General features: G+C 51.5%; 2 protein-coding genes across 4 annotated transcripts in view; one reads left to right on the top strand and one right to left on the bottom strand.

The window, feature by feature from the left end:
- Nsf (N-ethylmaleimide sensitive factor, vesicle fusing ATPase) overlaps positions 1–3987 on the top strand; it is a 142409-nt gene extending 138422 nt beyond the window's left edge. Inside the window, exons 20-21 of the mRNA XM_048445892.3 lie at positions 1991–2046; positions 2473–3987. Of these exons, the coding sequence (XP_048301849.1) occupies positions 1991–2046; positions 2473–2494 (78 nt within the window). The 3' untranslated portion in view covers positions 2495–3987. The remainder of the gene's footprint in view (positions 1–1990; positions 2047–2472) is intronic.
- Positions 3988–7780: 3793 nt separating this feature from the next.
- The window catches only part of Wnt3 (Wnt family member 3), a 43482-nt gene continuing 25907 nt past the window's right edge, over positions 7781–25355 (bottom strand). Inside the window, exons 2-5 of one of the 3 annotated variants that reach the window (XM_087909890.1) lie at positions 17154–17395; positions 13974–14239; positions 12824–13299; positions 7781–9403 (exon numbers count right to left, since the gene is read on the bottom strand). In XM_087909890.1, coding sequence (XP_087766016.1) covers positions 9274–9403; positions 12824–13299; positions 13974–14239; positions 17154–17395 — 1114 coding nt within the window. In that variant the 3' untranslated portion in view covers positions 7781–9273. Of the gene's footprint in view, positions 9404–12536; positions 13300–13973; positions 14240–17153; positions 17396–25355 lie in introns of those variants that run through there. The other 2 variants (XM_087909891.1, XM_087909892.1) reach the window with 2 other exon arrangements.

Raw genomic sequence — 25355 nt, forward strand, 5'->3', positions numbered from 1 at the left:
GCTCTTGGACCAATAAATATAAACTACGGAGAGAATCGTTTTCATTCTCTCTGATAAACTTAACTTAAAGTTAAATTTTTGTGGTTTTCAGAAACCAAAAGTTTTCCCAATTTCCAGCAACTGTTTTTAAGTCGATTTATGTATTTTCCATTATGAGCAGTAAATTAGAGCCGCAGACTGATGCTGTGCTCGGGCTTATTCCTGGTAAAGGCATACATACAGGTGTATTGGCTCTGCCCCGAGAAAAGATAAATCTGTCAGAAAGTCAGCTCTACCCTTCTTTTCTCAGTTTCAGTACAATCTTTTAAAATAATTGCATAGAAGAAACTATGTGAGTTTTTCTCCCCACCCCGCCTTCCTCCTCTTCCTTTGATGCCCGCAGCTCAGTGATCATCTTAATACCTCTTGTGTGGGGAGGGGGAAGTGAGAGTAGGGTGCTCGGCCTAATCGCCAGCGACTGACACTTCATAGGCCTGGAGTTTGAACCCCTTCACGTCAAATGGATTCCGTGCAGCTGAGTGACTTCTCTTTAGACCCGCCTCGGGAGCCGGGCCGGGTGAGAGACGCGCAGTGAGCAGGGTGGAAGTCATGCTCACGCTGCCCGCCGCACCGATTTTGTTAAAACTTGCTCGGTGCTGAGGATCTGCTCTGACTGGATGTCACCTGAGGGAATAAAGTCATTTATCTAGATTACTTTTTTCCTCCCTTTCTCTTGACTTTTAATTCCATAGCTACAGGCAAGTCAGTAAGTCGTTCCTCACACATATTAAATATAGTTAATGGGCGAAGACCTGCATGTACTGACTGCAGCGAGCTCCAGCCAGTTCCATTTTTTAGAAAGAACTTTGACAATTGATTCATGTGTAATTCTAGTCCCCAAGAGGAAAAATGGTTCTTTTGTTAGCTGGTCACACTTTTTCCTAGTTCTTTGTAGTCTGACCCCTTAACTTTGATACATTTGAAACTTCTGTTCACTGTTTTGCTGGGGACAGAGGAGAATCTTTTTTACAATGTGATTGGAGGGGAATTTGATTGCACAGCTGCCCGCAGCTGCGCACAGCGGAGCGGAGCGTTTGCAAGCTGCTCTCAGAGGGTGGGGAGTTCCTCTTGGGAACGGACTTCTGCGAACATGCTTTAAAGGTGAGGTGTTTCTCACACGAAAGTTCATGCTAGGGAATTAGAGATGTTTGTAATGATAGTCTTCACATCACCTCCATCAGGCCGGGAAGAATACCACACACTTTGCCACAGTGGAGTAAACTGGATGGAAAATGACAACTACAAGAGCTAAGTAGTAATAGCGACTTGAACCAAGCTCCTGTCTCAGAGTCCACCATCTTGGCTTGGGTTTGTGGCTCACTGGCAGCCAGAGACCAGGGGTCCAAGAGCCCAACAGCACTTTCCGCTCCCTTGGGTGTGGCAGCATCTCCACCATCCAAAAGGAGCACTGCCACTGGAAAGGCCAGGTCACCGAGTATGTGGAAATCAGAACTGTATTTTGGTCTCTCAATCAACCTCAATTAGGTTTCTTCAAGTTCTGTCTTCCTCCTTCAGTAAGATGTATGAAGTAGATGTCATTTGAACGCCCATGAGTCAGAGCACCAGAATGCCCCCAGGCATGTCTGGACCCCCCCCCCCCCCAGAGCCCATCGGCTAGTCTGTGGTGATGCTTTTCTGGTGTGATTCCCCTCACACCAATATAGCCGAGAGAGCACTTGGCTGAGGTGCCCTTGAATGACCAGTGGCTTCTCCATATTGGGAGGACCTGCTGGCTTCTAAATGACATAATCTGTTCTGTTGTGTTTCAGTGCATTGGCCAGGAGGCAGGTGACACCTTTCTGAGTGCCACTAGAAGCGTGCAGTCAAACCTGGCCCTGGTGTGAAAGAAGTGCATTTTGTGTGTGTGTGTGTGTGTGTGTGTGTGTGTGTGTGTGTGTGTGTGTGAAAAGTGCCACCTACATGTCCTCTCTATTTCTTCTGATGATTTTAGATGGATCCTGAGTACCGCGTGAGGAAATTCTTGGCCCTCTTGAGAGAAGAAGGCACGTAAGTACATGCCGTGCTCGGGAGCACCCACTGCAGGTCCCCAGTCTGCAAGGTCCCAGGGCTTCCCCAGAGCACCAGTGCAGTGCCGTGCACGAGTCTGACGGTTTCTTTCCTACATAACCTTGTCTCCGTGTATCAGCGTCTCCCTGTGTTCTAGGTCTGAGGGATCAAGCAAGGAAGTGGGCTGTTCTGTCGGTCTGCTCTCCTTGTCCTGCTTCCCAAAGCGCAGGGGAAACTTGATGGTACATATTTATTGGAACCGCTTCTAAAATGCACGGAGCTGTGGCCATTGTCTTTCAGACAGTGCCCATCAAATAGCAAATGCACGGAGGGAATGTAGAGACGACCAGAGCTCTTAGTGATTCCAGGGTGAATGTGATTTGCAGAGCTCATGGTTTCGTGTCTGTCTTGGGATTCCTTTTGCAGTAGCCCCCTGGACTTTGACTGAAAACGGACTGTTTACAGCAGTGACCAGGGGAAGTGACCAAGGTGAAGATGGCCCGGGATCGTCACTCAGCATACTCAAGACAGCGGACAAGTGAGCCGTTCACCACCCTCAGCACCCGTGTTCTGCATGATTAGTGCGGCCACCTCCCTCGTGCTCCTGAGATCTCCTCGTGTTTCCTGGAAGGTGCGAACTTCTTTAGACTCCGCTTGCCCTCCCATGCTAGCTAAGATGATCCCTGCTTACGTGGGAGGCATACTGTACCTGTGCACACAGCTCCCGCCATGCCCACCCCCAGAAAACGCTCGGCCTACCAGCAGGTAGGCTTCTCCATGTGACCAAGTGCAAAGGTAGAGGTTCCAAGGGACTCGGTGTTCCTCCTTGCCAACAGCTGTGTGTCTGGTTAAAAGTTTCTTCCACAGAATGGGTTGTTATCTGTGCCTGAAGAAGCAGGCTTTGAATACCTAAGATGCTGTTCTCAATCATTTTCAGAGATATTTCCAAGTCGCAGTCAGGAGAGCTTCCCTAATCGGAAGTCCGATCATTCCTGCCGTGGCTGTGATATGCCCTGAGTGTAATTAATTTGTTCTGTGGTAAGAGATATGCTAATCATTACCACTTGGTAGATGCTGTTAAAACCTTATTAAAGATACATATGGAAAGCTGTACATCCCTAAACAGAGAAAATATTAAAATAATCTACAAGCCTCTCAGCTCCAATTAGTGTCCAACTCTAAGTGGGTCAGCTCCTTGGGATGACGTCAGAGGCTTATTAGGGCCATACTCTTCCTTTTCCTCAGCCGAATGGCTTACAATTTCCTCTCCTTGTATCTCAAGCAATCTGTAATGTCTAAAGCACGTAACTAAGACACTATTATCCAGTGAAGCCAGCCACCTCCTAGTCCTCCCCGCAGTCCTTGAATATCCATTCCAGTGCATTCCGTTCTTCCGAAACAGGAGGAACTCACCCAGCCCTTTGGAGGGAGATTTGTCTAATCAGTGGGTTAGAAGAAATTTAATTAGGTCATCATTCATGGTGATGAGTCTTAGGGAGCATGCCCCTCTCCCCACTGCTGCTGCTGCTTAAAACACAAAGACAGTGATCAGAAGCCAGTCAGGGGCTTGATGCCGCAGGGGCACCTGGGTATGACTCTGACACTGTCCCCACAGTAGAAGGCAAATCATCTCCTAATCTTGCTGTCTGTGTACTTCGTTTTGGGTTTTCATCCCTGGCTTATTTTGTGGCTTTAGAAGAGTGAATTGTGAAACTGTGGTGCCCGTGGCCAGTACTATGGTCCCTGTCCATCACCATGGTCCCTGTTGTCTGTGGTCCCGACTTTCTCCTATCAACAAAGCCGTGTATGGATTAATTTATGTTTCTTGTTCAATGAAGTTAATGTCTTGTGTTTTTGTCCAAAATTATATTGAAAAAAGATAAATATTATATTGTGTAATGCAAATTGAAGGAATGCAATAAAGAGTAAATATACTTGAAATGTCGTGTGGACCAGTATTTCCTGCCAAGCAGCACCTGTCACTGACAGGACTGTGTGAAGAGAAGCCCCTCCTTGTTTTGTCACAACTAGCACAGGAGGGGCTAGAGAGATGGCTCAGCAGTTAAGAGCACCTGCTATTCCAGAGGACCCGGTGCAATCCCCAGAATCCACATGGCAGCTCACAACTGTCTATAACTCACACATTTGGTACACATATATATGCAAGCAAATCACATGAAATAAGTTTTAGGCCAGACTGATGGCACATGCCCTTAATCCCAGCACTCAGGAGGCAGAGGCAGGCAGATCTCTGTGAGTTTAAGGACAACCTGGGATCTGTAGAGCAGTGGTTCTCAACCTGTGGGTTTTGACCTCCTTGGGGTCACACAACCCTTTCACAGGGGTCACCTAGACTTTCAGAAAACACAGAAACTTATAATTCACAACAGTAGCAAAATTGCAGCGGTGGAGTAGCATCAAAAGTAACTTTACAGTTGTGGTCACCACAACATGAACTGAATTAAAGGGTCACAGCTTTAGGTAGGTTGAAAACCACTGCTGTAAAGAGGCCCTGTCTCAAAAAAATAAATAAAAATAAAAAATAAATAAAAAATTTAAAAAATGGAAAGAAAATATTAAAAAGAAAAAGCTCCTTAGTATATGCTAATATACAAAAATCTTCATACTCATGTTTGATAGTTATTTTACCTTAAAAATCTGAGCTTCTGGAGCTATGAACTCAGTCAGAAACTGGAGGGAAGCTGCTTCTTAGTAAAATGACTCCTCCTCTGAAATGTGTGAACTGGAGACTCTGGCACGCCAATGCGCGCAGTGTGAACTGGGGGCTCCTGCACTCCAACGACACAGTGCAAACTGGGGGTTCCTACACTTCATGGCTCACTTTGGTGTCCTTCATACTTTCTGCAATTCACAGACATCAGATGTCGCAGCCCCAGTTCTTTGCACAAGTAAGCCCCAAAAATGAAGGCTGTTCAGAGAAGAGGCTAGCTCCTCCTTCCCTCCAGCCCAGAGCATGGCCACTCGGATGAACCTCTCCTACACAGCTTTTCACTAAGTCATTCAAAGAGACTGTTTGCTAAATGTTTATGTCTTCGTTTAGGGTGGTAGCTTAACGATTACAGTGAGCAGCCTTTCAGTTTTAACTATGTCACAGGATTATGGAGAAGATTCAGTCAGGTCTGATAATCAAACCCTCACCAGCAGACCTACAAAGCAGAGTCAGTCATAAATGGCCACCTGACCAAACACAGAAGGCAAGGGCAGGATTTCAGTTTGCTCGACTGGCAGCTGGGCCACCCTCTTCAAACAAGAGACTGGGCAAGGTTTGTTAAGGGTTCAAAATTGCATGTAAATTTTTCTAAGTTATTATAAAATGAGAACCACTGGCCCCCGCCGAGGCTGAATCCCCGTGACAGCCCAGGAGGGTGTGAGCTCACTGACAATGGCGTCAAGATGCATCAGTGACACCCGTGATCTGCAGGAGATGTAAGGGGGTGAGGATGGGGTTCACAAGGAGGATGAGGTGTGGTGGTGCACACCTATAATCCCAGCACTCCAGAGGCAGAGGCTGGAGGATCAGCACAACTCTGAGGCCAGCCTGGTCTACCTAGTGCCAGGAGAGCCAGCACTGCAGAGTGAGACTGTGTCTGCTCTGGAATTGCAATGGCATGTATTTGTGATTCTCTGGCCCAGTCCACATAATGGACAGCCACTGTTCCGGGATTAATCAGTGGTGAGATAGCTGTTTGCCTCCCAGATTCTATTAAGTGAGGCATGGCAGTGGAACACCACACTTATGCCGAGCTCACTTCCTGAGTGTAGACCATTCATGCTACATGCCGATATGCCCAGGAACACACGAGACAGCCAGCGGGTCCACCCAGAATAATCTCACCCCACTTGCCTTGCTTTTCCTTGCCTTTGCCTCAGTTCTTCTCCCTGTATTTCTGCCTCACTCTTGAACTCAACAGCCTGTCTTCAGAATAATGTTGCTTTGAGTAAAATCTTGCCCCTTCTCTCAAATTTTTTTCAAAACATTGTTTAAATTTTGTATCCCTGTTTTTTAAATACATGGTCTCACTACATAGTGCTGGCTGGCCTGGAATAGAGATCCACTCATCTCTACCTGCTTTATACACCACCATGCGCAACTTTTTAAAGCTTCCTCTTCCCGTCGTTTCTAACTACTACTGTTCAAGCATAACTTGAACACTGTGTTCTCCTTTATAGAATACAGTGGCCATAGGATACAGATAGCCTTAGTAAGTCTGAATAGAGACCATTTAAACATTTGGCAATCTTGTAAGTTTGAAAAAAATAAATAAAATGAAACCCAGAATGCTAGGAGAGAAGAGTGTTTACCTCGTGGAAAGGTAAAATGAAATAAAAGAGGGCCAGCCGCTAACGCCAGAGCTCTGCTCTGCTCTCAGGGGCTTTGCACAAGTGGTACTGGGTGAAAGATGCATCAAAAGGAGGCTCTTGTGGTCATTTCCAGCTGAGGGGTATAAGGCAAAGGACCTGGCATTGGCAACCCATCTCCACCATCAGAAGAAGACGATGTAACAGTTATTTCCATGAGTGGTAGAGCCGGAGAAAGAAAGAGGAAACTCATTAGCCATCCTCTGAAGCATTGTGCCAGAAACACTGAAGGGGGTATTCTGTAGGTAGGTCTGAGAACTAAAGGACCATGTATCATCATAAAACTGCACGCCTTTAATCCCAGCACTCAAGACAGAGGCAGGCGGATCTCTGTGAGTCTGAGGCCAGCCTGGTCTACAGAGTGAGTTCTACAGCCAAGGCTACACAAAGAAACCCTGTCTTGAAAAACAAAAGCAATAGCAACAAAAAAGATGGCAGGATGAGGGCCTCAGGTGTGTTTTACTGAAACTCCAGACCAAGGAGAGAGTGCCCTTCCCAGAGTTCCTAGCAAGTCCTGTCCAAACCAACCCAGGCAGGACACACCATCTTGCAACCTACTTACCTCTTCCACAGTTCAGCTGTTGTATAGAGCTGGCAGGAGAGCAGTCTTTTCTGGTCCAGCTTCATTTTCAGTAGACCAGCTCCTGTCCCCAATCAACAGTGTGAATGTGGTAAGGAAGGAGGAGGAGGAGGAGGAAGACAACGGCTGGCCCTATGACCCACTGACCTGGGTCAGATCTTTTAGAAATACCTAAGACATCAACATATATGTTGAAAATGTTCAAGGCTGTGAATGAATTACTGACCAGGTTTGTGCTTCCCCAAACTGGAAATCCTTTGTGGTGACTTAGTATCAAGTAATCAAGTCTCATGTCACACCTGCTGTCCGTGACATCTCATCTTGTTTACAGAGGAGGAAATGACCATAATTTGGCCATTTAGTTAACAAGGGCCACGACCTTCAGATACCCTTGACCTAAGGATGAATCTGGAGACTCCACACATTGTACAATGTATCTGTTTGAAGTTTACCTTTTCTTTAATGACTTAATGGAAAAAAACTGCATGATGAAATAGATTTTCTCCAAATATATATATATTTATATAATATATAATCTTAGTTAACTCAAGGTATATACATCGTATAATAAATAATATTTATAAAAAGAGACTTTTTGAATATAAAATCAAAAAGATCAACAACTTCTACAACTTTTTACAAAACTTTGGATACAGCAGGTTGTAGGAAATTCCCAGTGGATACTATTACCTGACTATGGCGAGGATAATTACAATGCACTCATGTACTATTATTAAATAATTACTTGTCAGCTACTTGAATACGCCCCAGAAACATGACTTTATCACTTTTAATATAGAATACATAGATATGAAAAGACTTGTAAATTTTGTATCCGTTCTGCTGAAGTGTCCTCGTATAAGCAAGCATTATCTGATTGACTTGATTTCAGACTTCTGGAAGGAGAGATGGGAGGGGCATTTGGGATGCTAGGAAGGGGTGGGAGGTGTACCTCGAGCAGTGCCCCTGGTCACAGGGTGGAGAGTATGGGCAAGGACCTACTTGGGCCTGCTTGGCAAGTCAACTACACAACAGGAAAGTGAGTGGCTGACCTGACGCCAGAGTTTGCAGACCCCAGACAGAAGGGGAAAGGACAAATCTTTGTTCCGCTCCATTCCTCTGTCGCATCTCCTCTTTCTGAGTCTCCTTAAGACAGAGTTGATGGATTGATCCATGCTGCCACACCCATCTTATTAACCCCAGGCAGGACCACCGTGCATCAAATCTGAGCTGGGAGCTGCTTCATTCGCCCTGCTCACCTCTTTCGAGCATCTAATCCAGAACCTTGGGAACTGAGATAGGCTAACTAACTCGCAGGTGCAGGGAGGGCTGTGTTAAGGATCTCTAGTCTTTTGGGTTACTCAATCCAAAGGGAGGAGAGGACATGGGATGACCTGTCCTCCTAACACAAGGGAAATGGGAATCTTCACCCACCCCACCTGCCAGTCGCCAATTTGCAATTGCAAGATTGCCGCTCTCTCATCGGTGCCTTTAGCCAACTAAGGTGCCCAGCTGTTCTCTCTAGGGTCTGCTGGTGAGCACGGCTGAGAAGGGCAGAACAGCCCCCTCTTTCTTCAGGTAGTGCGCGGAGCTGGCAGAGACTTGCCTCCGCATCCAGCCTATTTACAAGGTCCACCATGAAAAGCATCTGCAGTAACGGTGGAAGCTGCAGAATGGCAGAAAAAGATGACCTGACTGTTTCTAATGCAGAGCAGGGCTAGAGACAAAATGAGCCTTGGAGGAGCTCGGCTAGTCTTCAGATGGTTTCCCAGACCTCCCAGAATTCTGAGATCTTCAAAACTCAAGTGCCTGCTCCAGCAATGGCCCAGGGCCTCCCCGCCACTACACCCTGGCTATACTTATGGCTTTTCTCAGAATGGGAAAGTGTGTCCAGCTTGCATGGGAGTAGATGGACAAAAGGGACTGCAGGGCTCTGTCCTGGGTCACAGCCCCCATCAGAGGCATCCTGGACTGTCACGGGTAGAGGCAGCTTGGAGGCGGAACCTTGCCATGCTCTCGTCTTCCCCACCAGGCCAAGAGCTCGCATTAGCCCAGCCTGTTCTGTTGCAGTAGAATATTTTTTTTTCATTTTTATTTTCTTTAACATGTGCAAAGGTAAGCCTCGGGTCTGTTCCCAGCAGACCCTGGAAAACCAAGAAAAAAGAAAGCCCCTCTGTAAAGCCACACACCATCCAGAGCAGGGTGAGAAACGTTAGATGAGAAAGGAGGGGCCTCCCATCCGAGGCCGGCTGGGTCCAGGTCATTTATCAAATGCAGCTGGCAAACAGTCCACGCTCCTTGCCGGCCAGTGCCGAAGGCTGGCCCGGGTCTAGATCCTGCTTCCCATGGGACTTCGATGAATGGATCCAGCCGTGCAATCTACCCCTTCCCAGTGCCCTTTGGGAAATAAACAGGAAGAATCAGAAACCTAATAACTGCTGTTGACATCACCCCCTGGGATGCAAAGACCACAAGCTGCTGACACTGCTCCCCCTTAACCTCCGAGCCTGCTGTGGGGAGAGGACATGCCATCTGCAGACCTTCTAGCTGAGGAAGCTGCTGTAAGTAGCTATGGCAGCACCATCCTATGTTGAGCTGGAGAAACCTGGTAGTCTAAGGGACCAGTCAGTTCCCAGCAGGGCTAGTGCCACCAGACATGCTCTGTGTCCCTGATCAGGCACCAGCAGCTTGCTGTGAAGTGCCCAAAACAAGAGGCATCTACTTAACTAATTATGATGAATCCCTTCCCAGAATGCTCTACTGAGAATGTTTAATCCTTCATCCTGTCCCGTGGGATTTGAGGTACCAAGGCATCTCCCAGGCACACACCCCCCGCCACACCCGCAGCCAACCCTCAGCTGTGGGTCTGGCAGAGATGAAGCAGGCAGAGCAAGATAACTTGAATATGCCCAGGGTTCCACAAAAGACTAGTGACAGACCCAGGACATGTGGCCAGTTAGATGAGACTGGGTCCATAGCTCCTCCAACATAGGGATAAAAAACATAACCCCGATGGTTGTGAACCACCAGTGTTCAGGTACCAAACCGGTGGCTAAGTGGAGACAGTGGACAAAACTCAAGCAGTGGAGAAAGCATCTTCCCCACTTCGGAAAGGCGGGGCTGCTGCCACTGTGCTAAGTTCTTCCCAGAGGGTATGGAGGGCATGTGACCGGCCCTGCTCTGCTCTATGGCTTCTCTGCCTGTTCTGCCAAGGAAAATGCCAGACGCTCTCTCTGCCTGCTGTCTCCCTGCCCACTGGTCTCTTGGGTTCCATGAGTAGTAGCACCTACAGGGATGAGAGAATAGGAAGGAAGCAGATCTCAACCAGCTTTGGCAAACCAGGCTGCAAGAGCCTAGAGAAAGTAACTCTCCATCAGCCCTGCTGGGGCCTCAGGCCAGGCCCTTTAGGACTGTGTCTAGCTCCCAGCAGCCCTGCAGGACACAGATCTTATCAAGAGGAAACCAGGGCTCAGAAAGGCAAAGGACCTCACAGTGGGAGAGAGCTCCCGGCTTATCAGGAAGTGCGGGTTTGAGAGCCCCACCCTGCGATGGGCTTGAGGCTGTGACCTACATGGTTATGTCTGCACGATACTGGAAAAACACCAAGTGTCTGTTGTAGAAATGTGAATCAAAGGGGCTGCTGACAAGGTCTCTACTACCCAGCTACACCTGATTCTTCTTAGGGGGTCAATTTTTAGTTCAAGGGTTGGTGTGGAGTGATTTTCTGGCCATCAAAGGCCAACCCAGCACTTCCTTCTCTGCCTGGAGGTTGCCCACATGGGCAAGGACTGAGTCACAGGAGCTGTATCTGAGACCCACACTGACCTCCTGAGTCCAACATGAGGCTTGGGACACCGATAATGTGGCCTTAGCAAGCTGACGTGGGGAAGGGTTTCTGTGGGGCAAACACTAGGGTCTTGGTGGCTAGACAAATGGCCCTCCCACCTGGTCAGTAGGAGGCTACACCCACAGCTCCTCAAAATGGCCAGAGCTAGTGTCATCTGATTGGGTTGGCCGGGCTACTACCCCTGGTTTTCCGACATTCTTTCCACCTCCGCACACCAGCACTACCATTAGCCCGCGAGTCTCCGTACCCGCTGACTTTTCTCCCGGCCTTTCAAAATGCAGAAGGAATACCAAGGTGCCACTGTTCCTTTGCAGCAGCCCCATGCCAGCGCTCTGATGGCTTTTCTGACACTTCTGATTAGAGCTAGCTGCACAGGCGCATTCACGCCCGCTAACTTGAGCCTCATAAAATTTCAGCAAGGTCCCCATTCTGCCATCAGGGTAGATGTGAGGAAGTCAGTAAGGAGTGCAACGTTCAGCGGCAGGCAAGTGAAGTGCTGAGACTCAGAGGTGGTCCTCCCCGACCCTTGACCTTGAGACAGAAATCTCACCCCTCTTGCACAGTTCTAGACCCTGCCGGGATGGAAAGTAAACCCCACAGGATTTCTCAGATGGGCTGAGAAGGGTGTCACCCTTCAATCAGAGGTAGTTCTTGTGATGTTGGGTACCTCCTAGCCCTACATAGCGCAGACACAAGCCACCAGCTCCTGTGTGTCAGTGGCGGAGGTGCTTAGGTAGAACACACTGCCTTGGTCAGCCGTAAACTGACCGAAAGCTGCTTTTCCATTAGTCAGGAACTGGCTCCGGGTGTTCTTTCCCTCATTCATCACAGCAGCTCAGGAACACTAACAGATGCTGAAGCCAGAGTTGTTGGGTGACAAATGGGATGAGCTCACTGACAGTCAGATCTAACTGCAAGCCTGCACCACACAGCAAAGCCTTCTCAGGGGAGGAGAGGACTGAAGGAGGGCCATGCTGGCCTTAGAAACCTCCCATGCTAGAGACTCTAGGATCGCTCTGCTTCTAGGCTGGCCTTCCCGGGGTCCTCCCACACTGGCCACCTCTGGGAAGCTTGGGAGCATAATCCACCAGCCTTTTATCCCATGATTACTCACTACAAGTCACTCTGAACTGGGATCCTTCCTCCTTCCCATCTCCCTCCATAAACTTGGTGAGAGTGCTCCCTGCCCCACCCAGGCTTCAGATCTTGCTCCCACCCCACCTCCCAGGCTCTGGAGAATTTGCCTAGGTCAAAACTTGCCCTTTTAGTCCGAGGATGATGGGAAATGACTCTGCCCCAGGGTATGAGAGACTTTTCAGCCCACGGTTCCTCTCTCTCCCTCTCTCTCTCTCTCTCTCTCTCTCTCTCTCTCTCTTAGGACAGGGTCTCCATATGTGTTCCTGGCTGTCCTGGAACTTGCTATGTATACCATGCTGGCTTCAAAGTCACAGAGACCCATTTCCCTCTGCCTCCTGAGTGCTGGTATTAAAGGCCAATACCACCATACCCAGATCCTGTTTCTGGCATTTGAACTTCTCCTCATTGGACAGTAAGGACACTGAGGCCCTAAGAAATGAAAATCAGGGGCACAGCTAGGACCAGACCCCAGCATCTCTCTTCTGGCTGCACAGACAGTAATGACAGCCAGCGGCCAAGAACAAACCCGGTCTAGCTCATCATTGCTAATTTGTGTAAGATTTTTAATCAATTGCTTGTGGCTTATGTGCACACCGTCGGTTATTATCTCAGCCTGGTATAAATCCTTTACGTCACTGCCCAAGACCATTCCCATGTAAGCGTGGGAAGCCTTGGATTTCTACTTCTGCCCAGGAGCCTGATTTGTCTTGGGAAGCTTAGGGACAGAGAGGCAGTCCTAGTAGAGGAGAGGGGAGAGCAGCCCTGCGCCCTACTCCGCACCCAGTCCTAGGCAGAGCCCTGCGCCCAGCCCTGCACCCTACCTGGCTCCCTACTTGCAGGTGTGCACGTCGTAGATGCGAACGCACTCTTGGCAGCTGACGTAGCAGCACCAGTGGAAGACGCAATGGCATTTCTCCTTCCGCTTCTCCGTCCTCGTGTTGTGGCCGCGGCCACAGCACAGCAGATCACAGCCGTCGATGCCATGAGAGGTGACATTGCAAGTCCTGTCCCTGGTGCCGAAGGAGCCCGTCTCTGGGTTGGGTTCACAAAAGTTGGGGGAGTTCTCGTAATAGACGAGGTCCCTCTCGGTGGGGGGCTTGAAGAGCGCATACTTGGCCCGCAGAGTCTCCACCCAGCCTCGGGACTCCCGGTGCTTCTCAACCACCATCTCGGAGGCGCTGTCATACTTGTCCTTGAGGAAGTCGCCAATGGCACGGAAGTCGGGCTGGGCCCACCAGCAGGTCTTCACCTCACAGCTGCCTGACAAGCCATGGCATTTGCACTTCAGGTGCATGTGGTCCAGAATGGTCTGGGGGAAAAAGAGCAGCAGCTAACCCAGACTGACCCACCTGGGGTACCACACCCTCAGTGGAAACCAGGGTCTCTAGTCCCACCCCAAGACCCCTGGCAGGCTTTCCATTCACATGGCATCTGCGCTAGTGGTACAAACTAGTGACTGTCATGCCCCCTCACTGCTGAGGCTGGGAGCCAAGTGATTGGCTCAAGGTTCCACAAACACAGGAAGGGGTAAGGCCGGACTCAAAGTCAGTCCCCACAGACAACCACATCATAGACCTACGCGCAGACCGAAGTCTGTCAAACAGCATAGCATAGTCTTCAAGTGCTCACTCCTATAGGGCAGCCACACTCTCTGCAGAGTAAACCCCCCCACCACACACACACACAAAGAACCAGGAGCAGGGCCAAGCATGATGATTTAAGTTCTTTTGATATCAGAACCTACAAGGTGGGAAGAGCTGGCTACAAGTTGCCCTCAGACTTCCACACACACAGCAAGGCATGTATGTATACACAGAGGGCCAATGAATTCGCAAATGTACTTAAATGAAAACTAATAACCCACTCGGGGGCAGCTGGGGGAGAGGAAGGAGGGCAGTTAAGATAGTCCTATGGGGTGTGGATGGGATCCTAGAGGGTCAGGATCCCTGGTGGGGCCCCCAGAGTTGTGGGCAGCTGACTCACCGTGCGGCCTGCCTCGTTGTTGTGCTTGTTCATTGCTGAGCGGGCATCGGGTCTGTTTTCCCGTGCATCCGCAAACTCCCGCGACACCAGCACCCCGAAGTCGGCATCCTCGCTGCAGCCGCCCCATTTCCAACCTTCTCCAGGTGGCCCCTTATGATGCGAGTCGCAGCCGCAGATGGTGGAGGTACCCTCGGCGCAGGAGCGCGTGACCGCGAAGGCTACCCCAGCCGAGGCGATGGCGTGCACGAAGGCTGATTCGCGGGTGGCTGCAGGAGGATGTCGGGAGAAGACACTCAACTCAGGCTGGAGCCTAGGTTACAAAGTCTTGCCTCTGAGGGCTGAGTCAGAGCGCAAGGGCTCACCAACCATGGAGGGAAGAAGAGCCAGGTGCCCTCCTGCTCCTCTTTAGTGAGTTCAGACCCTAGCTGGTCTTCTAGCTTTACGGATGGGCAAACTGAGGCCAGGACTATAATGCTACATGATAGGAGCGTCTATGGTGGGACGGGGATGATCACTGAGGAGTTAAGGTGGCCACGCCCTGTCCTAGCTCTTGGTCCCCCAACCTTGACCTTCACAAGCCCTCCTTTACAAACCAGTTCTGAGCCCCTACTCCGGAGGCTGGAACCTGCAACCTAAACTTATCAATCCACCCATGCTCAGTTTGAATCTCAGTTCCCCGAAGGCAGATTCGTCATCTGAGCTTTACATTACACTCTGTAAAATGGGTGCAGCTTCTCCCGCCATAAAGCTGTCTATTGCCTGGCCATATCCTTCTAAGCCACACGGGTCGAGATATAGGGCAGTTTTTCTGCCTCTGGCCCCAGGGACACGGGAAGAGGAGATTCTCATGGGGTGTCCCTAGCCTTGTTAGAGTAAGAGCCACCCCATGAATGCTGCGTACATACAGTTCTGTCTTTCGGGAGCTTTATTCTCTAAAATGTTCTAAACTCTTATTTTATAGACAGAGCACTGGGAGAACAGAGGTTCAGCAATCTCTTCTTATAGGATTCCAAAGCAGGTCGTGCCATATTACACGGGTAGTCGGACCCAGGTCTCCTTTCCTAGGTCGTGGCCCATCCTTAATACAAAGTTCTCATAGCCGCGGCAGTCTCTGCTGGCTCGACGCCCTCACGCGCCACCTGCACAGCAGGGGCGCGTCCCACTTTCCCCGTAGCCTGGCGGGGATCGCCGAGCCGGAGTTGGCGCAGCCCGGGGGCTGCGCGCAGTGGTGAGCCGGGCCTCCGGGCCCGCGCGCCCCAGGGGAGGGCGCCCCTGGCTTCCGGCGACCCGGCCCCGCCACGCTCGGTTCCCAGCGCCAGGGCCGCGGGGGTGGCGGGGGCGGGGCGGGGATTAGCCTGGGAGCGGCGCTGCCAGCCCCGCTGTGCCGGTCCCCGTCCGGCGGGGCCCGCTGCGCCGCTCAATCCGCCTTTGTTCGCGCGGTGTCACACCGCATTACCCGCATAATGCGGCCGCCGGGCCTCGGCCGCCGGGCCGGCCGCCACCGCGTAGCAACGGGCGGCTCCCGCGGCCGGGCCGCGCCCCCAGCCCCGGCGCCGGGCAGCGCGATCCCCGGGAGGCGGCGGCCAGAGGGCGTGTGAATGGCGCAGCGACCGCAGCGGGCGCGCGGCGGGGGGCGGCGCTCGCGCCCTCGGGGAGCCGCAGGGGACCGCGGCCTCGCGCCTTCCGGGAGCCCACCCCACACCTCCTGGGACGTGAGCAAAAGTGGACAGGACCCACGGGACCCCGGGGGCGCGGGTACGCCTTCCTGGAACCTCACCCCACTGCCTAATCAAATAGCAGTCTCAGCCCCATAGTCCCTGCACACCGGGACACAAACTGCCCTCTTGCAGTGGGACCGAGGCTTGTAGCACAACCCCCTGAGGCGAATCTAAACACCAGACCTGTAGCGAACCGGTATAAAAGCTGAAAGGTCTAGGTGGCCGATGTCCTGGGCGGGACGCGTGATCAGAAGGCCAGTGTTGCTTTTGGGGAGGCGTCGGGACGCCGGGCTGTTTGATTAAGCGCTACCTGGACTGAGGTGGGGCGCCGGAAGGCGGTGAGACCAACAGGCGTTCAAGAGGAGGTTTGAAAAGCCATCCGCCGCCGCCACTTGGCCCCAATTAGAGGCCAAACCTTTTATGTAAACAAGGAATAATTAGCTTTGATAATAGAAGCGTAAACAGAATCATCATCCATTGATTTGCTAATTGCCCTCCTGTCCCATGACAATAGCCAGCTTCTTTTTTTTTCCCTGTAGGTTCTAGAAACCTAGGTGTGGGCGGGAGAGGGGGGACCGGGTAGGGAACTAAATTCACTCCAGTCGGGAGGGTAGTCAGTTCCTCTGTCCTAAACTCAGCTGATCACCCCTCCTCTTCCTGGCTGTGAAGGCAGCTTTTACCAATTCCTTCTAGGAGGAGGAGTACCCACCCCCCACAAGCTGGCAAAACTCCGAGGACAGCCCAGCTTAGGGTCATTAAATTCCTGGACACAAGAGGTTCTGGAGCCAAAATCCCCTTCTTAGGGGCAGTTTCCCCACTCATCCCTCCCTCTCTTACACCCCATGTTCAAAGTCAAATGCGGCTACTTTCATCCACTAGGGTCACAGCTGGTTACACTTCCAGGTCTCAAGATAGCTGAGGCCACCAGTTTTATGGGCATGTCTTGCTTTCAGGACATGGGAACCAACAAGAACTCTCAGGGGACCCTTGGAGGCCACACAGTGCTACCAACACCAGGCAGCTTCAACAGACCCTGGGGACTTTTCCGTGGCAGAACACCTAGGCCTGGCACCATCCCACCCCCACCCCAAAGCTGTATTTGCATAGCACTTAACACAGCATAAGGGAAATATCACTCATGTCCACATCAAAGCCTGGGGCCCCTGCTGTGTCAGCCAGGAAGGAAGGCTCTGGACTCCTTGGTGCCTGTCCTCCAATCTCCAACCCCGAGGCATCTCAGGGCTGCCCAGCCCCCCTGCAGCACCAGAAAAGATGTGCTAGTGCGGAGACTGCCTGCTCTGTCCAGAGATGGACCCCACCCACTTTCCACCAGCTTTATTACCCCCCTAGGGAGATCTTGGTTTCAGAGTTTCCCACGGTGGGAGGAAGGGGGCAGAGTCCTGGGACCCTTCCCAACACCCCTACTCTCCCAGCCACCACCTACCCAGCCCCAGGCAAGTACCTTTGTCCAGGACAGGCCCAAAGATGGCCAAGCTGTCATCGATGGTGGTACAGTTCCATCGGCGGCCGCGGAACTGATGCTGGCACTCCTGGATGCCCAGCTTCACGCCTTCTGCTACACTGGGCATGATTTCGATGTAATTGCGGCAGAAGCGCAGTTGCTTGGGGACCAGGCCTGGGATGGAGCCGCAGAGCAGAGGCTGGGAGCCCAGAGATGTGTACTGCTGGCCCAGGGCCAGGGACCTGCAGACAGACAACGGGGATAGCACTGTAGACATAGAACACGTGGCCTAGTCTGGATGTCATGTCTTCACAGGGGAGGGAGAAGGGGGGGGGGGAATGATCCATGGCTCTGAGAAGCCTATATAACCTCATGTGCTGCTTTTGACTTCCTTGGGGACATGGTGTCCGCAAAGGGCACAGCCCTGGTTTAGGCAGTGTCCCTCTGACTTGGGCACATCTGACTTGCAGGGTAGGTGGAACAGCAGAGCCTTTGGGGGAGGAGGGACTTTGTGGGTCTGTACTATGTCATGAAAATAACTCTGGACTGGAAATAGAGAATTGGGGCCGAGATCAAGTTCTGCCCAGTGCCTGGGCCCAGTTGCCCTGGTGGGAATTGCAGGACTCCCGCTAGGAATCTCCCAGGGACTCTAGGATTCACGGGCCATATGGAGACTAACAGCCATTCGTGGGAAGGGATCCAAACATAAAGGACAAAGGAAGCAGAGGCCATTGTGACTCCAGCTCCATCTTAGAAAAAAGAACAAAAAACGGAACCATGAGTCTCAGCAGACAGGCACACATACCCCAAAGCCCCCCAGCTCTTCCCCAGGATTAGACATACTTGACCAAGCGTCTGTCTGCCCCTGATGGCAGCAAGTGTTCTGTCTGCAAGCGCCTCCGCCACCATCCTTATAGTTCCCTAGAAGTTTCTAGAGTGCCACCCCCCCTCTCACCAGAGACAGAGGCTCCGTTTCATGATTACTTTTAACTCAAGAGCAAAAGGAAAAAATCTCAGCAGGCATTTCCCCAAACCCTGTTGCCTCAGTCCAGCCACCCTCTTCTACCCTCGGGATTTTATGTTGGGAAGTCCATGTGGGAGGCAAGGGTCAAATACTCTAAAAAAATCAAAGTACTGCCAGTGTCTCTACTTTTTCCTTCCCCCTTCTCAAGAAAGGGGCAGCAGAAATGATGTCATGAGTCTCGGGACTTCATGGTCAATTGTGGCCAGCCCCATATAAGGAGCAGTGTCCTAGAAGAAGGGAACCTAGGCACTGGCCAAGGTCAAGTCTTGGGTGCAGGAGCCTTGGGAAGAGGGCGTGGGGTAGGCCTCTGGGGTGGGCTAGAAGAAAGCACACAAAAGCTACCTTGGCTAGGCACGGATGAACCAAACACTGGCCATTTATTGCACGAAATGGGCCTGATCAGTTTTTATCCCCTGATGATGATCATCTCTGTCCCCTGATGAAGAATCAGGGTTTCCAGACCACTTGTCCCAGGCCGATCAGCATATGCTATGAGCTGCTTCCCCAGCACCCTTCCCCCACATTAGAGTCTCGCTCAATCCAGAGACTCCAGGGCAACGTGGCACACAGCACCACGGCTTCAGGCCCCTCTGGCCTCAGCTATCAGGGGAGGAAGTCCAGGTTTTTCTGTTTGTTCATTGGGAAGAGAGAGTGGGGAGGCAGAACTGGGGGATTTGAATTAGTGACCTTAAGGAGCCATGTCCAGCCATGCAGGCCTAGCAAGTGATCCCCCACTGAGCTCTCCCCAACCCAAGTTCTGAATCCTTTTGAAAAGGAAAAGTTGGGGACTTGGTGGTGCATTCCTGCAATCCCAGCACTTAGAGAAGCAAGAGGATCAGGAATTGCAAACTAACTTGGGCTACAGGACACTGTCACACTGAGACAGAACAAGAGTGGGAAAGAAAGAACGGGCTAGCCACTGAAGCCTTAATGGCACACCATCACGGCTAACTACCAGCTCCCTTCACTCAGTGCCCTTTCCTCGAGTTGCCTGATAGCAACCCAGCACACAGTAGGGACTTTACTAGCTGCACAGATGAAAGCCCACACATGGGACCACGGCTAGAAAGTACACTGCCTGGCTCCAGAGCTCTGGGGCAAGTCACTCACCTCTGCCTTATAGACAGTGTCTGCTTGGGTCCCCAAGGAGATGGGGTGACTTCAGGCCTGGCCTGTCTACAGCTTAGTGGGCTCGTGTCTAAGTGGGAGGCAATGGTGAGCCCAGACTGACGGCGGCACACAGCACACGACACCCTGGTGGGAGCTCAGCAAAACCGTCATCTGCTCCATCCCGTGTATAGAAGAAAACACCTAAGATGTATTATAGGTCTGACCCGGGCTGGGTACAGTTCTAAATTTTATATCTTTATCCTATTTAATCCTCATAGGTCTGTGATGGAGAAACTGTTGTCATCACTAACATCTCATTTCACAGACAAGGAAACCAAGGCAAAGAAAGTAAGTAACCTGCCGGGATCTGCAGGGCTTAAAGTGCTGGAGTTGAACCTCCCTCCTGGCATATGTTCTCTCTCTTCCCTCTCTCCCTCCCTCCTTCTCTTCCTTCTACCCCTTACCATCCCCTTTCCCAGCACACAGCCCTAGTCTCACCTCCCAAGCACAACAGTTACTAGAAAAGAAAACCTTCCAGGATTCAATGCAGACAGCTTGTCACCCTGAGTTATGTTCCCTCCTCCCTCCAAACCTGGACCCTTAGCCTAGCTCACACCCAGCTCTGTCTTCCTCAAGCTGCCAATCCAAGCAATTTCCTTAACTTCTCCACATCGCAGTTTCTTCATCTGTGAGACAGACCTCACAGGAGGAAAGATGCACAGCTAAGTGCCAGGCATGTCGGAATCCCCCAAGGAATGGTGGCCACCGCAGGTTCCACACCATCAGTCCTCTGTCCCTGCCATGTCACCGGCCTCATTTCTCTCATCCTCGTTTCCCTGACTTGGTACAACATTCCAGAATTTCCAAAGCCCCCTCCCAACATACATGAGAAGAGACGAGGCCTCAGAACAGAGCTGAGACCCTTCACCAACAGCCCTGTCAGGACCGGCAGAGCAAATCCCTCTGACTGACAGGCCAAGTTGAGCAAAGCCATGTGTGACTTGGATGGATGCTCAAGCTAACCAGAGAGTATTTCCAGGATGCTCTGGTCAAAGGTCTCAGTGAATCTGGACATCCTGTGATAATTAGCCTCTAGGGATGCGGCTCAGATCTATGGATGGCTTTGGGCTCTTCTTGAGGCTGTGGCCTTGGGATTGAATTCTGTAGGACAGCTGCCCTCCCAGACATGCCCTGCCGATCCTGAGCTGTGCCCACGCAGCACGGCTGACATTCCATCGTCGCAGACGTATCAGCGTAACCCACTTCTTGTCCCCATTACAGAAGAGCTTGTCCCCCTGGGAGAGTCGACATGAGAGCCTCCTCTTCTCATTCTCTCCCCAGTGTGAGTGGCTTTGATTAGATTTGCCTTAAGGCCAGCTGAAACTGCTTCACACCCTTAGTGCCGGCAGAACTCTCCACCTGAGTGTCTCTCTGCAGCCCATACCCAAGGCAAACCCGTCCTGAATCACTTGTAAAGGCTTCCATGAGCTCCCAAGCAGAAAGAACTTCTCCTAGCCTGAGTTTTTCCTTCACCCCATTCTCCCCTCCTCACCACAGAAGGCTGACTAATTTGTTTGTAGCATGTCACAAAGGGGCGTGTCTTCTATTGTTTCCCACACACACACACATACACCAGCACACTTGGGCTTCCAGGCAAGAAATAGAGGATGCCCCAAAGAGCCTGCCTGATGCCCCCACTCGGCAGGTTCCAGGCAGCCGGAGGTTGCACCCACACACAGGACAAGACTCCTCAGTTCCGCTGAGGGACTTCCTACAGTGAGCATCTGAGATGATGGCCAGGCTCCCAAAAGAGGTTGGGGCATGGCTGGTACCAGCAGCTGGTGAGGGGGAGGACAGAGGGCTTGCCAGGCCTGCCCTGCTGGGTAGGGGCTATTTATACCCAGCTCCTGTCCCTTTCTTGCCCTGCTATGCCCAAGGCCCTATTGCTTTCAGCCCCAGGGACAGCTCATCCCTCATCCCAACCACCCACCATCCAGCTGGGCCCAGGCAGATCCAAGTAGCCAAGTGAATGGCCATAGGTGGCATCAAGCCACAGGCTGATCACAGGGACCTGAGTGTTGGCCCCAAGGGGAGAAATACCACTCTCCAATGAGGCCAGACTGAGAACATCCCTATAGCCTTGTCCGTTCTTGCCCCCGGGTCCTTTATCACCTATTCGGACGCCCGTGGATAGAGGCTGTGGATGGGTGTGCATGGTGACAAGATGGGACACAAAGATTTCCTTGTTGGAGAGAGAGACCGACCTTGCCCATGGTAGGCAAGGGCTCTACTGCTGAGTCACAGACCTAGATATTAGTGTTCTGAGACAAGACCATAGCCTGTAGCCCATTTGGGCCTTGACCTTGCAATCCTCCTGTCTCAGACACCTGAGTACTAGGATTATAGGTGTGTACCCCACATCCAGCTCAGAGCAACAATTTTAATGGGTTAATTTATATTCTTTATTTACATATATAATTAATTCGAAGGCAAATGGGGTAAAGCTCTGGAGCAGTTCCCAAAGAAAGCACAAGCGGCCTGTTATTACTTTCCATAGTGAGATACAGAATTCCTCATTTTGTTTTTGTTTTAGAGACAGGATCTCATGTATCCCAGGCTGGCCTTCAACTCCCTAGGTAGCCAAGGATGGTTTTCAATTTCTGAACCTCCTGCCTCTACCTGAGTGCAAGGATTGTTGACACAAGCCACCACACCCAGTTAATACAGTGCTGGGGACCAGACTCAGGCCTCCCTGCCTGCTCTGAAGGCCAACTGAGCCACATCCCTAGCCCTAGTCAGAGAATTCAGGGCAGCCTAGCTGCTGCATTGACTTACAAAGAGAAGTGTCCCTGTGGCCTCAAATACCTGCAAACTCTGCATCCCCCCAGCATGACTGAGCCCCTACTGGGGCCAGGCTGCTTCTGTCAACACCAGGCTTATCCTACCAGGTAGCCTTCCCTGTACCCAAGCCGGCTTGTCTTGTTTGCTTTTAAGTTTAGAGCCTCCCAATACAGCTTAGGGAGGTGTTGGGGGTCACCCAGGTTCAGGCTGTCCTAACTGCTAACTATTTTTGTTTGAAAATGGTCACAAGCACAACCTCCCTCCTCTCCCTATATTTAAAACATATTTAAAAAGAGGGATTTGCTCGTGTGTGTGTGTGTGTGTGTGTGTGTGTGTGTGTGTGTGTGTACAGAATTTCCATAGGATCCAGCAGTCCCAGCCTAGGTTCATATTCCACAGTAATGATTGCTTAGGATGATAAGAATGTTCTAGAAATAATGGTGATAGTCACATGACTTTGGAATGTACTTAACGTATTGATTTATACAATTAACAATCGCTAAAATGACCAGGACTGTGCTGTGCCTACCTGGATTCCTCAGCTTTTTAAGAAACTTGTGGAGAGTCACTGGTTTTATGGGGATACCAAAGCTAAGAGAGGTTTTGTTGTTTTTCTGGGTCACTCAGTTGACTGGGAAGATCAGGAGCCGTGGCCACAGCTCCCTATTGCCAACAGGCTCTTCTCCCTGCACCCCTGGCTCTCCCTGAGCCCCAGGATATGATAAAGCACATTATCAGAAGTTTCTCTAGAGCTCAGAAGAGTGGACAGAATGTATCTGGGCCCACAGCATAGGGACAAGGCTCTCTGGCTCCTCCACTGGTCTTGGGATGAGTTCTGAGGTCATGCCACCCCCATCTCGCTCTTCCTGGGATCATGGGAGTCCTTGCCCTTCCCTTCTCATGGAGATCAGTAGCCATCCTTCCAGCCTCGAAGAGGGGTCACCATGAGGTTCTGATCCACAAGCCTAGGACCTCATGAAATAAACACCCAGGGATTGGGAGGGAGAGAAGGGCCCCTCTCCCCCAAGGTCTTTCTCCTGCACAGACCACGGGGTTTCTAAAAGTCTCATAAACGCACAGAGCCAGGTACACTGTCTGCTGGCTTCTAGTCAATACTCAACAGAGACCCAATCTGCTTCTGGTCCAGTAGAACTCTCTCTACCTTGTCTGGGTAACATGGAAACTTCAAATGAGCAGAAAGAGCCAAGGTATGGCCTTCCCACTTAGACAAGGTAGAGCTGGTGGGAATTATAAAGGAGGGGGACAAAGTTCCCTCTTGTGCCTGAGGGCTGGGAAGGAGCTGAGCCCGGTGGGCCAGGGTTCTCTCAGATCTTGGATCCCCTGCCAGCCCTGGAAGGGCACATTTGTCCTGGAGCCTCAGCAAGAAAGGTCGACAAAGTGAGAGAAAGGACAAAATTCAAGATGCATCTGCGACCGTAGAATCCTTCCTAGAATCCGTGCTGATCTCAGACACACACGGGCCCTGTGCCGGCAGCACAGTGCATGGCCAAGGAGGGACTGTCTGAGTGATGCTGTGCCTGGAGCTCACCCAGGAAACCTAGATGCTGCCCTTCACAGAAGCGAGGGGCCCCTGGACCTCTCTCCATCCCTTGCTGCTTGGTTCACCTCACAGATCCAGAAGAGCATCTGCCTTTCCGGATCCAGCAGGAACAGAGACAACTCAGTTCACACACGGGGGCTGAGAGGAAAAGGGAGGAGCCCAGCCTAGGGCTGGGTTTCCAGTTTGCCTGAGTCTGGATCGTCAGACTGGGCCCAGGGAGGAGAAGCAAATGGAGGGCCTGCTTCCAGCAGCTGGGCTCACGTCCTTCCCTGGTAAACACATTCACTCAGGCGCTGTTCACTCAACGTCTCTTACTGAATGATGACAGCAAACCTGGCAGAGCTCCAGGTGCGAGGAACACAGAGATGAATGAAGCCCCGCGGAGGAGCATCCTCCTCCAGGAGGCATCTATCAACAGACCAACAAGCCCTCGTCAAGCTCCTACCAGCTCAGGGCACTGTGAATGTCACACATGAGCCGGAGATGGTCTTGTCATTTACAACCCTCCCCTGTCCCCTGTCATCTTGCCATAGAACAGGGTGAGTTCGCTGAGTCTTCCAGAGTGGGACCAGGAGGCCCCCGTGCTGTGATCAGGAACAGCTCTCCACCTGGTAGCTAGATCCGGGTTCTCTTAAGCACCTGGAGCAGAGAGCGGCCTCCGAACAGCTGGCATACCTGAGTGACCATTTTATCTTTCACTTGAAGTCTTAGGCTTTTTCAGAGGAACAGATGAGGGGAGAGAGGCTGGCGAGGGGCCCCACCTGCCAAAGCTTTATGCCACCCTAGGCAGGCTGGCAGAGCTTGAAGCATCCTAAGCTGGACTTTGGTCTGTTGATCTATCTGTCACATGTGCAATGGGACAAGGGCAGCACCCGAGATCAAAAGCTGGCGAAGCAGCTGGGAGGCTGGTGTGACAGTTGGCACACATTGCCATCGCCAGAGGCCTCAATGCCACTGGGCTCAGGTGCGCCGGAGAGGTCACCCGGGGCTGTGGCAGTGGATGGACTTGCTGCCTGTCTCAAGACAAGGGCTTCAGGGATAGGGAGAAGGTTATGGATGAGGACAAAAAAAAAGGACCTGGGGGAGTTGGGCCAGCTGGAAGCCTCATGTTGGGGCTGCTGATACCATATGATAACCCAGGCCAAATCTCACATGGATAGGTCCAAAACCTGTGGGACCATCAGTTACGTCCTTGGCTTCTGGCTCATGGTCCTTACACAGGCACACAGCCTGCATGCATGGGCAGCCATCACACGATTCCTTCCTCTACCGTCCCTTATCTAGATGAGAGCTCTGCTTCACCCTAAGCCTTTACCTCAGCCAGGTGGGGCCATCACCTAACCTCCTCCTGTGGAGACTCCCTTCTGGATTTACACTCAGCCTGATCTTCTCCACCCAGGGAGAGCTGCCTGGGGACCAACATCTGTGTCTGTTTCTCAGGCTGGCTCAGCTGAACTCTGGGTCTTTGGGCTTTGGCTAGTCTTCCCCGTGTCACCATGACCACCATGAACATGGCAGGAGACAAAAGGCAGAGCCTCTTGGAGAATATGAAGGAAGGGGGATTCCAGGCTGGCAGCCCACATCAGGGGGTGAAACCCGCAGGTGTGAAGAAAGAAAACCAACGTCAAAGCCATTCCTTTTGGAAGGAAGTCGCTGAGAAGAGCGG

Source organism: Myodes glareolus, chromosome 9 (genome assembly GCF_982192425.1).
Source record: "Myodes glareolus chromosome 9, mMyoGla1.1, whole genome shotgun sequence".
NCBI classification, from domain to species: Eukaryota; Metazoa; Chordata; class Mammalia; order Rodentia; family Cricetidae; genus Myodes; species Myodes glareolus.